General features: G+C 38.0%; 2 protein-coding genes across 3 annotated transcripts in view; one reads left to right on the top strand and one right to left on the bottom strand.

Annotated features, from left to right (window-relative positions):
- The window catches only part of CENPF (centromere protein F), a 46,935-nt gene extending 33,884 nt beyond the window's left edge, over positions 1-13,051 (top strand). Inside the window, exons 14-20 of one of the 2 annotated variants that reach the window (XM_087776835.1) lie at positions 129-281; positions 957-1,133; positions 1,889-2,050; positions 3,677-3,863; positions 4,567-5,043; positions 7,073-7,266; positions 9,796-13,051. In XM_087776835.1, the coding sequence (XP_087632961.1) occupies positions 129-281; positions 957-1,133; positions 1,889-2,050; positions 3,677-3,863; positions 4,567-5,043; positions 7,073-7,266; positions 9,796-10,005 (1,560 nt within the window). In that variant the 3' untranslated portion in view covers positions 10,006-13,051. The remainder of the gene's footprint in view (positions 1-128; positions 282-956; positions 1,134-1,888; positions 2,051-3,676; positions 3,864-4,566; positions 5,044-7,072; positions 7,267-9,795) is intronic. The other variant, XM_087776837.1, reaches the window with a different exon arrangement.
- A 29-nt stretch (positions 13,052-13,080) lies between these two features.
- Positions 13,081-16,339, bottom strand: part of LOC148053214 (spermatogenesis-associated protein 7 homolog) — a 39,698-nt gene continuing 36,439 nt past the window's right edge. Inside the window, exon 10 of the mRNA XM_087776838.1 lies at positions 13,081-13,206. Coding sequence (XP_087632964.1) covers positions 13,081-13,206 — 126 coding nt within the window. The remainder of the gene's footprint in view (positions 13,207-16,339) is intronic.

Here is a 16,339-nt window from a genome sequence, read left to right as displayed (position 1 = left end):
CTTGCTTGGAGTTGGACCAGCTATGGGAATAAAATAACCCATCTTAAAAACTGCTTGTTGCATATAAGAAAATTCTTTGGAGGTCATGACACATGTATTAAAAATAATTCTGGAAAATTTAATTTCAGGTAAATGAACTGACTGAAAGTTGTACTGAGCTACAAGTCAAGCTAAGTGATACTGAACAGAAGATTTCCAAATTACAGGAAGAATTTACCACAGAAAGAAACAAGCTTGCTGCAGAAATACAACTTATTCAAGAACATTCGGAAAAGAACAAAGTTAGTTACTCTGTGTGTAGTGTTTCTGTGTTCAAGGCCAGATGCTCAAGTGCAGTAAATGTGTGGAGGTTGGTCAAGGGAGCTGTGCTAATGTACAGTATCAGAAGTTCTTGCTTCCAGATTTCCAAAAATTTAATGTTCTCTTCTGAGATAGAACGATTAGTTAGTAGTTCTTTGAGTGGTAATAGAAAAGAGATTTCTGCAGCTTTCAGAAATCCTGTACGTAGGTACAGGCCAGCTGTCCAAAAAGTACGGTTATAAAAGTGGATCAAAATGAAAATGCTTAGAAAGTTTTGTCATCTTAAAGAGGGTGAGGAAAGTGACCCTTGACCTCTCAAGTCACTCTCAGAGGGAGCAATGTTTGGAGAGGTTAAGCTTTGGTTTTCAGTGCTGCTTGATTTAACAGTGTTTGCAAACTTGCACTTGGTGTACCCCTCAGATTATAATGTTTCTTTTTAGAAGACCCTCCTTTGCCTTCTATCCTGCCTTTTGTGTTCAGGTGTTCCGTTCTTTGATTACAGTGTGTTTAGTCACTGTTAAATACTTTTTTCTTACCAAGTTGTTTTTTGGAAATTCAAAGACATTTCAGATGTAAAGTCAAATAGTTTAATAGGTCAACTGTTTCTCCATTGAGAAAATTCTAAATACCAAAGAATGTGCTATTACTGTTTACAGATTCAGCTGCATCTAATGATGTCAGAAAAAAATGAACTGTCTAGGAGTTTGGAGATGGTCCAGAAAGAACTACAAGAAAAAGAAAGTGAAATGAAAAGAGAAATATCAGAATACAAAGACAGACTACTTCAAGCAGAGAAAGAGCATCAGGATGCTCTGACAGAAGCAAATCGAAAGGTAAATCAGAAAATGGGAAGAATGGTGCTGAGTTTTTAATTAAATTCTATGTATTTTACAAACTTTTGCCGATCCTATTGCAAAAGAAATTGTCTTTGTTAACAATATTTCCAAACTTTATATATACTTACCTTGGAACGCAGTAGGTGTTAAATTAACTTTTTTCCATATAGCAAGCAGTGAAAGGGGGATTTACCTCAGAACTCATTAAGTGTTGAGTGTATGTATAATTTAGCTGGGACTATACATTTGAAAAAGGGAAAGCAACAGTGTATTTTAGTCCAGGAAATGGTTCTTTTGGTAGGAGTGGGGAAGAAAGATTAACTGCTTTAGGATATAAGGGCAAATTTGTTGGAAATGCGTTTATCAGCCATGCTGTATACAAAGAGCCATCATCTTTTCTGCAGAAATATCTGTCTGTGAATATGTACTTGAGGCCAGTAGGACACAGGCAAAAAATTTACTATAATTATTTCTTAATAATTTTCATTCTTGTGAATATAAAGTAAATTGAAGAGCAAGTTATAGTAAAATGTAAGGGCTTTCTAATGGCAGACTTCTTAGAAGCAAGATTCTGGTATTCAAAATGTATACTTGAGACAAATAGCTCTTTCAGTTTTAAACTCCTCAAAACATTCCAAGCAAATTTGCTGTGGAATTCCTGTGGGCTGTGATATGCTCTTAAGTACATATTTAAAATACCACTCAATGTCCTATTTAGTGTTGTAGTAATTAGGCACATTTTTGTTCTCTAGAATGAAGCAGAAATTGAGGCCTGTCAAGATAAGATGAATTCGCTGGAGCACTTTATCAGCTCACAAAAATTGGAAATTGAGCATTTGAAGTCAAATAAAGAAGAACTAAATAGTTCCCTTAAAGAAGCTAATCAAACCTTACAAGAACTCCTAAAAACTAAGGTAAGAAAATAGTATGTAAGCATTGCCAATTACATGAGACCCAAGGGACCGTATAGTAAAATAAACGTAGGATTGGGAACCAGGGCTCCAGAGCTTTGGCTTGACTTTGATACAGCCTTTGTTTCACTAATGAGAATATATAGCAGGGAGAAAACATTTTACTGTTGATCTACATTAGAAAAATTCTGTTACGTATGCCATGACTGAGATCCCCTGGAATTGGTTTATGTGATAGTAAACACAGCAGTCTGTCTACACTGAACATTGCACCTGGGTTATAACATGGTTAGAATACACTCAAAGAGATTTTGCAGTACCTCTATTTTCTGTTTGTGAATTACTTTGATGATAAAAGATACCATGTTCTGTCTTAAGCATTAGTCTTGATACATTGGTCTTGATTCTTGAGAGTTCATCAATTACATTTTATATAGAATTCTCATTACAATTTTTAAGTAGTGTAATTCTCTAAAAGACAAAACTGTTCTTAGTGATGATAGAATATGAGCTCCACATACTGTGAACAACTGATAGCTGGGAACAGTTCTAGGTGTGCTTGGTTTGCTTTCTAGTAGCACAGGTGAAGTTTAACTGTCCATATAACTGAATTCCTGTATTAGTTTCCTCTGCATTTTCCTCATCTACTTTTTTTTTTGTCCTGCTGTCTGTGATTCATTGCTGGCTCCAACTCTGTACTCCCACTTCAGGAATGAGTATCTCTCTAAATGCACTCTTGAAGAAACATAGTCAATTCAATTTACTTGAAAGTAAACACTGAATTGTAATGCGTTCATCTTGCTCAACAGTTGTTTATTCCATAGGGCCCTCCACTGTGGTGTTAATTTGTTTAATACCAGCAGCCCAGTTATGTAGTGCTAGAGTATATGTGCCAGTGACAGAAAATGGTATCCGTGGTAGTGTAAATGTAGCATACAAGGCTTCTAGCTGTGCTCACTGTGTGGTATGTGCACACAGGTTGGTACCAGACCAGATGATCAGGGAGCAGCCCGGGAGAGTGGAAGTGGGTGGAAAGGAATGATCTGCTACTGCTTGGAATAGTATTTTTGAGCTGGAATTTAGAGTGCGAAGCAGGCCTGGGTTATCTTGCCTTTGTGGTAATAAGATGCATTAGGGGCGAAAAGAGGGATAAAGGAGATTAAGACTAGGAGAGAGCACTTTAAAATTTAGGGTATTGGTTTGAATTGTTACCTGGAAAGCAGCACTTTTATATGCCATGTCAATGAATTGATAACAGGTGGAAAAATCAGTACTGCCTCAGTTCATATTGCTTTCTCATAGGTAGGATGCTAGTCTTGACATCAGTAATCTGAACATTCATAATTTGTTGGTATATCTGAAGAGAATAAGTCTCCATTATTGGTATTTGAATTCTTGTATTTCTGCTGAGTTAATCACCTGTATGTACCTGTCTAATAAGAGGATTTTCATGTTTCCTGCAGTAAAGGAGCTGCTAATAATGAGGTGGTATGGAAACAAGCAAACACGTATAGATTACAACCATGCTCTACAGCTAATATTGAATAAAAGTTGAGCTTCCATTTAACACTGTAATGTTTAAACAGAAGAATTGTTTGTGGTGTAATAACTACATTTCTTATTTTGCAGGCTGATAATACTAACATTATAGTTCAACTGAAGAAGGAAAATGAATTTGCCCATAATAAAGTGCAGCTGTGGATGAAATCCTGTAAGCAGATGGAACAGGAAAAGGAAATGTTGCAGAAACAACTACTTGAAAGTGACGAACTACTAAAGAAGAAAAATCTAACTATGTCAAAGTATAAGAAAGAAGGTAACTGAATCTAGATTCCATCTTAAAGCTTTCTTAGCAGTGCATTAGTTTGTAAAACTTTCTTTTTCCCTAAGGTGTCCATTTGCATATGCAGCTCTAATACAGAGCATGATTCTTAGCTAGTATAAAAAAGTACAACTGCAAATGTGTCAAACACTTTCAAAATCTAGTTCTTCTTCTCTTAAAGTATCAGAGGCAACTCTGGATTATGAAGATATATTTTAAATATTATGTTTTTGTGGTTAAAAGTGGCTTAAGGAAGAAGGGGAGTGTTTGTCTTAATAACTAAAGTTTGTGTACAAGTTCTTTTATCGTTTTCCAGCAAGCTTTCCCCTGTGATTCTCATGCTTTGTTCTTTATATTTTGGCTCATCTCATGAGATGCAATGTATTGTAAATGATACCTGAAGAAAGTTAAGGGTACAAACTTGAGTGTTCAGAAGTTACAAGATGACAGGGAAAATGTTTTCCCATGCATTGGTCAAGGATTCTTTTCAAATTTTGCATGTTTGTTCTCTATTTAGCAAATATATTATGTCTAACATATTACTGATTTTGTTATACACTGTCACTTATTTTTTTATAGTTGTACAGTTACAGAACATGTATAATTAATTAAAAGATGTATGACCATTGCATTATAAATTCTTCTATATGCATTTTTTTTTGGCAGTTATATAAATAATGGTATTTTGCTTTGAAAGGTGCTGATGAGAATGCCGTTACAGAAGAAATCAAGTTAAAACTGGAAGAATTACAGGAATCTACAGAATTGAAAACCAGAGAAGCAAATGAGAACTTGGAGAAATACTGCTCTCTAATTGTTAAATATTATAAACTAGAGGAAGCAAATGAGATGCTAAAAACACAAGTCAGTTTGTTGAGTGCTCAGCTGAAACAGCCAACAAGTAATGCTGTCAGCACTCCTTTGCCGAATTTAGATAACTCATTAACAGTGAGCAATCGTTCTGTCAAAGAGGTGAGGTCAGATGAAGATACTACTAAGCTTTCAAGTAAAAGACAGAGATGCGAAGACAACAGGAAAGATAATGGAGAACCAAGATCCCCTGTGCCAGAGACTTCATCCAAAAAAAAGAGGAAAGATGATATCTGTCAAAATCTGCTGGGTCATGAGAACACAGACAGTGAGCCAGATGGACTACCAGAAGTAGTGAAAAAAGGTATTTAATGCATTTTATAAAGGCAAACATTCTCTGAGCATAGCAGGTGGGGTTTTTTTTTTTCCTCTTTTGCTTTGCTGAATTAGCTTTACGCTGGGTGAGTAGGTGACTATGCAAACATTTTTGGTGAGAGTGATGGAAAGTGAAAGTAGTGAATGGGAGATGTACCAGTTAGTGCCAAGTTAGTGTTTGTGGAGCTGTGGTGTTAGACCAGCATAATACGTTTATGTTGGTTTAATAACTACCATTCTGCTAAGAGTTAAATGGTCCTGACAGTCACAACTTTGTAGTTCCTTGTGATCATGTATTGGAGGCTAAGCATATGATATGTAATGGCAACAAAGTTCTGCTGACATAAGACTTGCTCTAGTCATTTAAAAGCATGATTTGAACCATTCACTGAAACTTACAGGAGAATAGATGTGGATTGAATCTAACCTTAAAGGCCACAAGACCGGAGCGCTAGAGTACCAGCTGTGATGGAGTCATGTTCGCTTCCTTCATAACCCCACAGCTCCTTCAATATTTCTGCTTATGAGGTCAAAGAGGCAGTGAGTAGCTGTGCGGGGTCTGCCTGGCAAGCAGTTGGTGGTGAGGGCTGCAGGGGGAATCTGAGGAAGCAGGTCAGGGCTGCCTCATGCCAGACATGGTTACGTCAAGCTGGCTCCAAAGGACAAAACCGTGTGCCAAAACGGAATCAGTCAGAGGTGTTTGCCTCTCTGTGAAAACGTGAGTAAGACAGGGCAGTAAATGCTGAGATGAAGGGAAAACAATGCCGGGACAGGAGTAATGCTGAAGCAAAGTATCATACTGAGCAGGGCGTGGGGCTGAGGGGAGGGTGCCTGAGCAGGGGCAGGAGCTGGGAGGCTGTCCAAGGTGGGCTAAGAGGAGACTGAGGAGGAGGTACAACCCCAGAGGCACTACAGCCAGTGGGTTCTTCCATGCCTCAGCAATTGAGTTAAAAACAAGGAGCAGGATCTGACTCCCATCTCCTGCACTCCCATTACCTCGCTGAAGGTGTAGCGTGTGGCGAGACGATTGGAGACCAGAAACTAGGGAGGAGAGGTGTCTGGGGGGAAGCTGAGGTGTTTTCCCCAAGTGTTTGCTTATTTGTGTGCCTTTATTTCTTTTAGTACCAGAATCGGTAATTAAGTGTGTTAATTGGCAATACATTAAATCGATGAAAATTCCCTGAGTCGAAACTCTCTTGCCTGCAGCAGTAATATATTAACATTTTCATGAGAGTTCAATTTCATTCTGCTATGAATGCAATGAAATTAGGTAGCCTGATATTCCATATAAGGATTCACTGTAGCAGAAAGTAACTGAGAAGATTACACAAGTCAGGGCTTGGAAAATACATTGTATGTTCAACTACCTATTAAGTACTCCTTTATAATAAATGCAATTGCATCATTAAAGGACAAGCCATAGAGATACTGAATCGCCTCAACTTCAGTGATCACTCCCAGAAGTCAGGATTTCTAAGTCTACACATTATTTGCATTTCATTTTCTTACCAGCATTATTGTTTTTCTGGAAATACACCTGTTCTGAGGACATATGTGCCAGTTAATGTTTGACTTTTAGGCTAAATAGAGAGATAATGGACAATCTATAACACTATATGCAGAGAAAAATATGAAAACTTAAGAATACCATGTCATGGTATTGTGCTTTGATTGAATTCTAGTAAAACCAGGACATGTTTTTAGACTGAAATTATTCTCCAGATAATGATGTACCTGTAAAGAAAAAGACCAAACACTTGTTTGAAAAATTTTGCTATAGCATTACTGTTGCACCTTGTCTACAGTTTCCAGGGCTTGCATATGAATTTTGGAATACACAAGATCTGTTCAGCAATCTTTTTGATCCATTTTTGATCCTTTTTTGATTTTTTTTCTTCAATAGAACAAATTATTTATTTTAATCAGCTATTTTTATCCCTGTTGTGAAAAAAGAGAAGATCCATTTGAGAAAGTTTAACTTAGTTAGCTGTTTTTAACAGAAGCTGTTTATTTTTCAGGGTTTGCTGATATCCCCACTGGAAAGGTTAGCCCTTACATTTTACGTAGAACAACCCTAAATCTAAGAACCAGTCCCCATCTGCCTTCCCCAAGTGAGAAATTGCCTTTGTCTACACAAGATGTACGAAAATGCGGACCAGATAATCTTGGTGAGCACTCCTGTTCAACACCTGGTGGCAGCAAACCACAAAAGGTAACTTTAAAAAAATTTATCTGGGTATGAAAGCCATGGGGAAAACTAATACATTCACTAAACATATTCATCCTGCCAAGTAACTTTGAAGACGTATCATCATTCTTTACATTTCTTAGCAATACAGTGAAGATAAGATCATAAATACTGAATCACTAAAATATGACAGAGCAATCTGCAAATTGTTCCGATGATGTAATATGTGACTTCATAGGGGGAAACCCACTGAGAAATGTAAATTAAATACAGGTATAGTCTCAATTTCTTATAATGGGTATTAAAGAGCAGATATTCCTTATAATGTCGTTTCTTAGGTTTCAGAAAAAGTAAACAGTAAAATAATTAACCTCTGGGAATCTGAGTTGAGGCTTAAAGTTTTCTGCTAACAACTTTTCTTGGAATTCCAGATTTGAGATGCTGTAAAATAACTACAGATATTTGAGAGGCTGTTCAACATGTAAATAGAGAACATTTAGATGGTAAAGAAAATAGACTTTAATGTTAGTGTTTACCAGATTTTTAAGGTTATCAAAACAAATAAATACTACAGAGTTAGGTTTTGAAAGCTGATTTTTATTAAAAAAAGTTTAGTAACTGAAGTTCATATTAACTTTGCAAGCGTTTTCAGTAATATGACATCCTGCTGAATGTTTCACGGTACATCAGAATAAGGCATTCTTTATAAGCTGATGCAAATGCTTTGCAGATTATAGAAAAATGTTCCAGCTTTAGGACAGAAATAAACCTTTTATTGTCTCCTCCAAAGTTTTTAACCGTGCTATCTCCAGCTGAGCAATACGAGAATAGTTATTATATATTGATACTTCCTTACATGAGAGTTACATAGAAATATGCTAGTAGGTAAAAATTCTTTGTTTGCCAGGTTACACAAAAGCATTCTTTTGGCAATCAGTAGAGTCTGCCGCACAGCCAAAAGTGAAGCCATAAAGCAAGAGTACAACTTCTGGGGTTGTTTGTTATTTCTTGGGTTTTTTCTTTTTTTTTTTTTAATGCAGTTATTTTGTGTTAGCACATAAAGTATGTTGGCAAGATACCAAAAGTAAGTAAAGGCAAGAGCCACATAGTTTAGTGGATGTATAGGTTTTGAGGCCAGAAAGCACCATTGGGAAGATGAGTCAGATCAGAGCCATAATTTGTTTTGAGCTATAGCAATAGCAAATCTGTATTTCAAAGTGCGAGTGTATCCACTGAATTCCTGTATGTTGTTTCAAGGGTTAATTACCCTACTTGCCAAAATTTGCTGCTTCTTACAGACATTGCCTGGAGGTCTGTGTTTTATTACTGTTTCATTAAGTGATGCCAATAAATTTTATTTACACTCATTTATGTATGTTTTCCTGTAACTTTAGGAACAAATGGAGGGTCTTGCTTGTAAAGCAACTCAGTAGTGCAAAAAAGAAAGGAAGCCTTGGCAGCAGAAAGTTGCGTAGTAATCATCTGCCAGCATGGTGTAAGCTTGTTGTAGGCTCTGGCTGACCATAGTCAAGGTTACAGCAAATAATAAGTAATCAGTAATAAATTGTTTTTAATTTAACTGGGGGAGGGATTTCCCAAACAGTCCTCCTTTACCTAAGCTTGTATTGTCTAGGTCTAAGGGCAGGCTACCCCTTACCTTCAACTATATAGGAGAAATTAGGATTTCACGGTTTTGGTTTTTTTTTTCCCCCCAAGTGTAAATATGCAGAAATCATCAGTTCCAGGAATTTGTGTGCTTCTCTCTTGGACATTGCTGGATATATGTGTGTGTTTTATTTCAAGATGACGTACACCTGGGAATTTCTGGAGGAATTGTTCATAATATCGTTTCATCGTTTGTTGAAACCATCAAAACGTGTTGTTTCATGCTTTATATTAATACAGTAAACAGTGTGTCCTATTTTAAAAGTGAAATAAGCGTTCTCTCCTTCTCATTGACAGTACTTATATGTACTTCATTTCAGACACGCAGTTTCAAACTGTTGCAAATTTCTCAAGGTGTTTAAAATGTGCCGTCATTTTCATACGCAAATTTATTCACTTTCCTATGTGAATATAATGTAGAATTTAAATTGAGTGCTTTGACTGCACATTAGTTAAAATGTGAAAGCAGTGGTTTCTGTCCAGGTGTCAGCAAAAAAAGTGACAACTATGTTTTATGTTTGCAGAATATGTACAGGAGAAACGAAATACAGATCTCGGTACACAATACCTGGTACCTTAGTGAACAGACTTAAGAGTACTACCTGTTGCTGGTTTAGCTTTTTTCTGCTCCTAGCAAATAGCTTGCCAGCTGTGTAGCAGATACTCCATCTTACACCACACCAAACTGATTGATATCAAGTCTCACTGTATTGTATATTCAAAGTGATAAGTGTCTTCAAAATATTTTTTCTGTTTTCAATATGTATGTATATGTGTTTTGCAAATTCCGAATATTTAGTGTTCTGCAGCGAGTCTTTTGACCTGCTGCAGAAACCTAATGTGGCTTTCCGTTACCAGTGAAACAGGACATTTTTGTTTGTGTTACAGGTAAATGATGAACAGCAGTCCCAAGCAGTAACAGCTTTTACACCAATGAAATCTACTTCAAGGTCACCACTTTGCCTGCATAAGCAATCCACAAAAACTGTCTCTGATAATACTAGGGAGAGTCGTATGATGCACAAAGCCAAAAATTCTCTAAATGAAGAAGGACTATCTGATCAAGATGAGCAAAAAGAAAATTGTAAGGTGCAGTAAATCTGTGTGGACTTAATCACAACTCAGAATAACTGACGATCAAAAACCAGTTTGTGAAATAAGTATCAGAACTATATGGAGGGCACTATTTTCTCTTATCCAATGACTAACGATATATGGGTTCTGCAGACCTTGTTCTTGAATATTTACTAACACCAATAGTCACTCAAACTTGCAGAATGATAATGAAAGAACAGATATAACTGATCATCTGCAGAATTTTCTGTAAATAATTCTTCATAAATCTGTTTAAAAAAAAAATTAAACTATGGAAAAAGTGGACTACATGTTGCCATGTAGTTCATTGTTGCTGTTTTTCTGTGCACTGAAGGTTGATTTACAGATGGAAACTAAAGTCACCTAAGTATCTCTAAAAAATATTCGGTTCCAGGAAAAATGAGGCAAATGCTATTGGATGATTCAAAATGAAGCAGTGACTTCATCTGTAAGTGCAAAACCAAATATAAAACCAGATATAAGCTGCATCCAGTGCACAGGTCCAGTGTGCTGCGTCTTGGTATCCCTTCTTCCTTCTTTCAGGTGGAATAACATTGTGCAAGGGCAGATGAGACCTGATCTGAACAAACTGAGAGGACTGTCTGTTTTCCCTGAAACTAAGCATCTGCCAAACCATCTCTTTGTACTTCCCAGTATGCACTGGCTTTGACCATAGCCAAAGGTCTTACAACGTTAATCTTCACCTCTGCAAAATGGCCCTTGGCCAGCCAGTAATCCTCAGCAAGCTGGGGGTAGGCACTATGTACCAGGCCAGAAAGGACACCATAACAACAAACTGTGCTCGCTTTACCAGTAATGTGGCTGTCTGCTGATTCTTTGCAGGTCACCCTTCGCCCTGACAATGCTTGGCCTCAAATGTGTCACTTTATATGAATAATCTTTGCAGACTTGTACCTGATGTAATGAGAGTGGACGTGTTGGAGAAATGGTCAGGCGTCAAGAAATATCTGCATAGAATGCCCTGAGTTAGCCTATTTTCATTCAAGAAAAATCCTATTTGAGATCCCAAAAGAAAGGTAACTCACCTGGAAATAGTATTTAAGATTCTGGTATCATCAATATAAGAAAACAACTCCATCTAGTTCATGATAGTGCACTTGAATTTAGGATGTTTCATTACAAATAAGCTCACCACAACAAGCTCGTACTTACGGATTTCAAAGGTCTAATTGGGCTTGCTTGGTAGCTCAGAGCAATTCTGTGCAAAAGAAAAGGGTGACCAACTAAATCAGTCATCTAACTGAACAGAAATTACTTTCCAATAATTCATATTGCTTATGGTTGCCTACCCAGGCCAGGTATTAGAAAAATCAAGCTCCTGTACATAAGCAGTAGTGCCCCAGGACTCAAAGTTGCACAGCAGAGAGGCATTTTCATGTTATTTTTCTATCAGAAAGATGCTTCTCCTTTCATCAAAAGTGTGTAATAATGCTTTCTACTCCTTGAAAAAGATTCCTTACCATAAAATAAAAGACAGTACTTCTGTTCCAAGTTGAACTTTCAAAGTATAACAAGTGCTTCTCTAATGATACAATTATTCTACTTGAAGTTGAGTTAGTTTTAAAGTGTTCTTCTCTCTTTACATATACACACATACCCCCCATTATTCTGCCTTGCTTACAGCATTGTCCATTAGAACGGAGTTTATGAGGAAAAAATATCCTATTCATCAGTCTAACTGAAAGGTCTTTAAAGAAATTCAGCATTTGTCTCAAATAAGGATAACAGAATAACACAAACCAAAATATTCTATATAGTTTGAACGAACAAAAACTTTATATACAAGCTATCCTGCACTAACTAGATATACCTGCAGTTGGGGTAGGATCAGTAGATCTTGTGGCTTTTTCTTAAACATCTCTAGTTGTTTGTTAACTCAAGTATTAGGTAACTAAAACAATACTTGTGGCACTATGCCTAGAGACATCTTCCAGGGAGACTGAAAAAGGCCCATCTTAAAGGATGCATTTTGATTGCCTCATCTTCTGTCAGTATACTAACAAAGCTGCTCGTAAAAGTTAAGTTACTTCAGATAAGATTTTGTAGCTTCAAATTATTTAGGGATTGCAGCAATTTTCTAAAAAATTAACTCTCTTGAGGGAGAAGCATGGGTGTGAAAATGCATTGGTAGCGGACAACGAGGGGAAAAAACCCAAAAAAACCAAAACCAAACCTGGTGTGCTTTATTTATCCCAATCATTGTTTTTCTATTTTAATCTGATGCCTTGAAAAGTGTCCCACTTGGAGAGGAGTGTGGAAAAACCATCTATCTTTAGAAAGCTGTCTAATCTTAACCAGACAAATTTAAACAACTATGTTATAATGAAATAAGTAAATATCATCACTAAAAGAAAGGATTGAGGCTTTAGTAATTACATATTTTCCAACTTGGCCATGTTGTAGTTTATAAGCCTTTAGATTTCGGTAAGTGTGAAATGTTTGCATTTTCAAAGATTACAATGCCTGTTATTTTTCAGTAACTTGTATGTATTGTAGTACTAGCTAATCCTAGCTTTTTGGCATATGAGCTAATATAGGTTAAGATTTTCAAGAGATCTTAAGTTACTTAGATTAATATCTAAATCACTTGAAAATGGGACTTAATATTCTACATTCTATTGCAAACTGATGAGACTTCAGGTCACGATTAATGTAGGGATTTGAAAGCTGTATGTAAAACTTAATTTCCAACCTATCTGTAAATCAAGTGTGTAGCAGGAAAAAATCAAAATGCCTCATCAGAATTCCTGGTAAGAGGATTGTATACGACGTGTTTTGTCAGTGTCAGTTATCTGTAACGAATGAAAGGACACTTGTATCTAGCTTTCTATTGTGATCGTGAAAGTCCCTGTAAAAATGCTATCTTTGGTGCTCTGGTATTGTTCTTAGCATGTTAACCTGATTGTTGCCGTAGTGTGTTATGTCACAGGAAGATGTATTAGCTGGATCTCTTCTTCATTTTCCTTTTTGCCCAAGGTTTACATTGTAATTGGTGTAAAATCTAGTTTGCTGTCCTAACTAATTTTGAATGCTCTCTGAAATGCCCAAAGTTGTAGGTTAAAAGCACGTTGCAGGAATGCTGGCGTCCTTTTGTCCTGCGCCCTTACAGCTGATGGAAGGGTCTGGTTGGTTTGTGATGTTCAGCTCTTTCTTCAGGCTTTGAACTATTCTTCTCCTTTTTGCCTAGTAATGAAAGAAAAACATAAAAGGAGAGTTGTTTGGCTGCTGCTCTTCCAGGATTACTATTAAGGGCCAATGTTTGAACTGATCTCTCATATATCAGAATCCAAAATGCTCCTAGGTCAGATCCTGCCCTGACTTCTTGTAGCCTACTCGGCTGCAGAGATCCTCAGGAGTTCCCCAAGCCTTGAGTGCAGGAACAGCACGGAAGTGGCAGGCCTGAGACAGCCCTGCGCTTCCCACGATATAGCCACAGTCTAATCAACTACCACTTGGGTAGAGTTTATACAAATTTTTTTTAAAATTAATCCTTAGTAGGAGAAATGCTATTTATTGAATATGGGCCTGTGCTACTTTCTGAAGCATCAGCTTCTGGAAGACGCTGTGCATTGCACTGTGGTTCCACTCTTTGGCACAGCGCTGCCATCACTAGCGTTTGTTGGTTCACAGCAAGATCACTTGGAAGAGTCTGTCAGTCCAGTAACGACTGGTTGGAGGAAAGGATGGAGCTGAAAGAAGAAACATGTTCTCGCTGTCCAGCTTACTAATTTTGTTGATGTGCCCTACAACTGATGCAAATTAATATACTTTAAATAGAGGAAGAAAAATACTAGCTGGAGCTACAGTGAATCCAAATCTGTCTAGTCTCAGGCGTGCTTATTGGACAATAATCCTATAGTGCCCTAAAACCTTGAAGGCGATGACAGAGAAAAGTGCAACACACATCTAATGGGGATTTTCTTTCTACTATACGTTGCAAATGAGTTTCTTTTAGACAGGGAAACATAGCCGAACAACATAAACACTCTCTACAGTAGGGAAAGTAGTGTCACTCCATGGCCCAGGTGCCACCTCTGTGGTGAGAACACTGACTTTGTCCTAGAACTAGTTTCAGCTGCCTGATCCTTATTCCTGCTGTTTGAGAGTTCAGCTGTCTAACCCTTAAAATGACTCCATCTCCCTCCGCTTTTGCCACCTTATCCTAAATAGCCACAAATTACAATAAGGCTGCCAGTAATTTTCTGTAGAAAGCAGTAATTGAAAACAGCTGTTTGAACTTTTTAAAGATGTTGACAACTGATACATCGTGGACTACTGTGAAATGAAAGCAGATTGCAATATCGGTATTCAAAAGCAATGTTGTGGATTTGCTTAAAATATGGACTAGTATATCTATGGCTCCAGTGACAGGAGACAGGTATATCTCCTCTGTTATATATATGTGCCTGTGCATATTCTCTGACACACTTACAGACACACCCAAGCACTTATTTCAGTGTAGAGTTCAGAAACTATAAGGAACTTAGGAAAACGCGATGTAGCTATAAAATAGCTAAATCTGCTTAGCTTTTTGCATTGTTTTATTTGTCTTCCTGGAAGCTTTTTTAACAGCAGACAAACTATTCATAATTCAGCCGTCGAAATACTTAGGTGAATGCACTGATGATTGATGGGTGCACAGAAAAATCAGCAGCTTTCTGTATTTTGCTTTTCTGCTCCTGTGCTTCATAAATTAAACAGATGAAAGCTTAGTGAGAATCTGCTCTCAGCACTGGATGGTGTTTCAGGGTTCCTTTATTTAGAAGGCCTGTTGAGTACCACATGAAATACAGTATAAGTGCATCTGATATTGTGAAGGAAGATTGCATTTTTCACTAAGTCTGTGTATCCACGTCAGATTACTGATTTTTTTTTTTTTTTTCCAGAGGCAAAATAGGAGAGTGGGAAACTATTAATTGTGGTTGGGGACTGCTTTGATTTTTTTTCACTGTAGAGAAAAGGGAATGTTCTGTATTGTTTTGACCCTGTGCTGAAAAAATAATCTGTTTTCAGTACTACTGTTGATTTTTAAATACACGTGTCGCTTTAGTGATTCTCTGGCACTGAGTGATTGAAGATTTTAGTTCTCCTGAGGAGTATAGTTTGGATCCTTTTTAATTAACTTAGATTCAGATCATGCAGGCTAAAAGTAGTAATGAAGACGACTGCTACTTCATCCTTTTGGATTTTTTTCTTGTCAATTTCTTGTGAGCAATTACAAAAGGAAAGAATCTGGTTTATGATTTCTAGATCTCCTACTTGCTCAACTCCTTGTTTAACTTGGTTAGCTGCTCTTTTCATAGAATCATAGAATGCGTTGGGATGGAAGGGACCTTTTTAAAGGTCATCTAGTCCATCCCCCCTGCAATGGGCAGGGACATCTACAACCAGATCAGGTTGCTCAGAGCCCTGTCCAGCCTGGCCTTGAATGTTTCCAAGGAATGGGGCATCTACCACCTCTCTGGGCAACCCGTTCCAGTGTTTCACCACCCTCATCGTGAAATTTTTTTTTCCTTATATCTAGTCTAGATCTACCCTCTTTTAGTTTAAAACCATTACCCCTTGTCCTATCGCTACTGGCCCTGCTAAAAAGTCTGTCTCCATCTTTCTTATAAGCCCCCTTTAAGTACTGGAAGGCTGCAAGGTCACCCCACAGCCTTCTCTTCTCCAGGCTGAACAGCCCCAGCTCTTTCAGCCTTTCCTCATAAGAGAGGTGCTCCACCCCTCTGATCATTTTTGTGGCCCTCCTCTGGACCCGCTCCAACAGGTCCATGTCCTTCCTGTGCTGAGGACCCCAGAGCTGGATGCAGTACTGCAGGTGGGGTCTCACCAGAGCAGAGTAGAGAGACAGAATCACCTCCCTCGACCTGCTGGTCACACTTCTTTTGATGCAGCCCAGGATACGGTTGGCTTTCTGGGCTGCAAGAGCACATTGACAGCTCATGTCCAGCTTTTCATCCACCAGTACGCCCAAGACCTTTTCGGCAGGGCTCCTCTCAATCCCTTCATCCCCCAGCCTGTACTGATACCGGGGATTACCCTGACCCAGGTGCAGGATCCTGCACTTGTCCTTGTTGAACCTCATGAGGTTCACTCAGGCCCACCTCTCCAGCCTGTCCAGATGCCTCTGGATGGCATCCCGTCCCTCAGGTGTGTCGACTGCACCACTCAGCTTGGTGTCATCTGCAAACTTGCTGAGGGTGCACTCGATCCTGCTGTCTATGTCATTGATGAAGATATTGAACAGGCCCCAGAATGGACCCCTGAGGGACACCACTCATCCCTTTACCTCTTTTTTTTATTTAAGTGCTTGGTG

The sequence above is a fragment of the Nipponia nippon genome, unplaced genomic scaffold, assembly GCF_047370975.1.
Source record: "Nipponia nippon isolate SJK-2023a ecotype South Korea unplaced genomic scaffold, ASM4737097v1 scaffold_4, whole genome shotgun sequence".
NCBI classification, from domain to species: Eukaryota; Metazoa; Chordata; class Aves; order Pelecaniformes; family Threskiornithidae; genus Nipponia; species Nipponia nippon.
The sequence above is the reverse complement of the archived record's forward strand: the minus strand, read 5'-3'. Positions and strand labels throughout refer to the sequence as shown.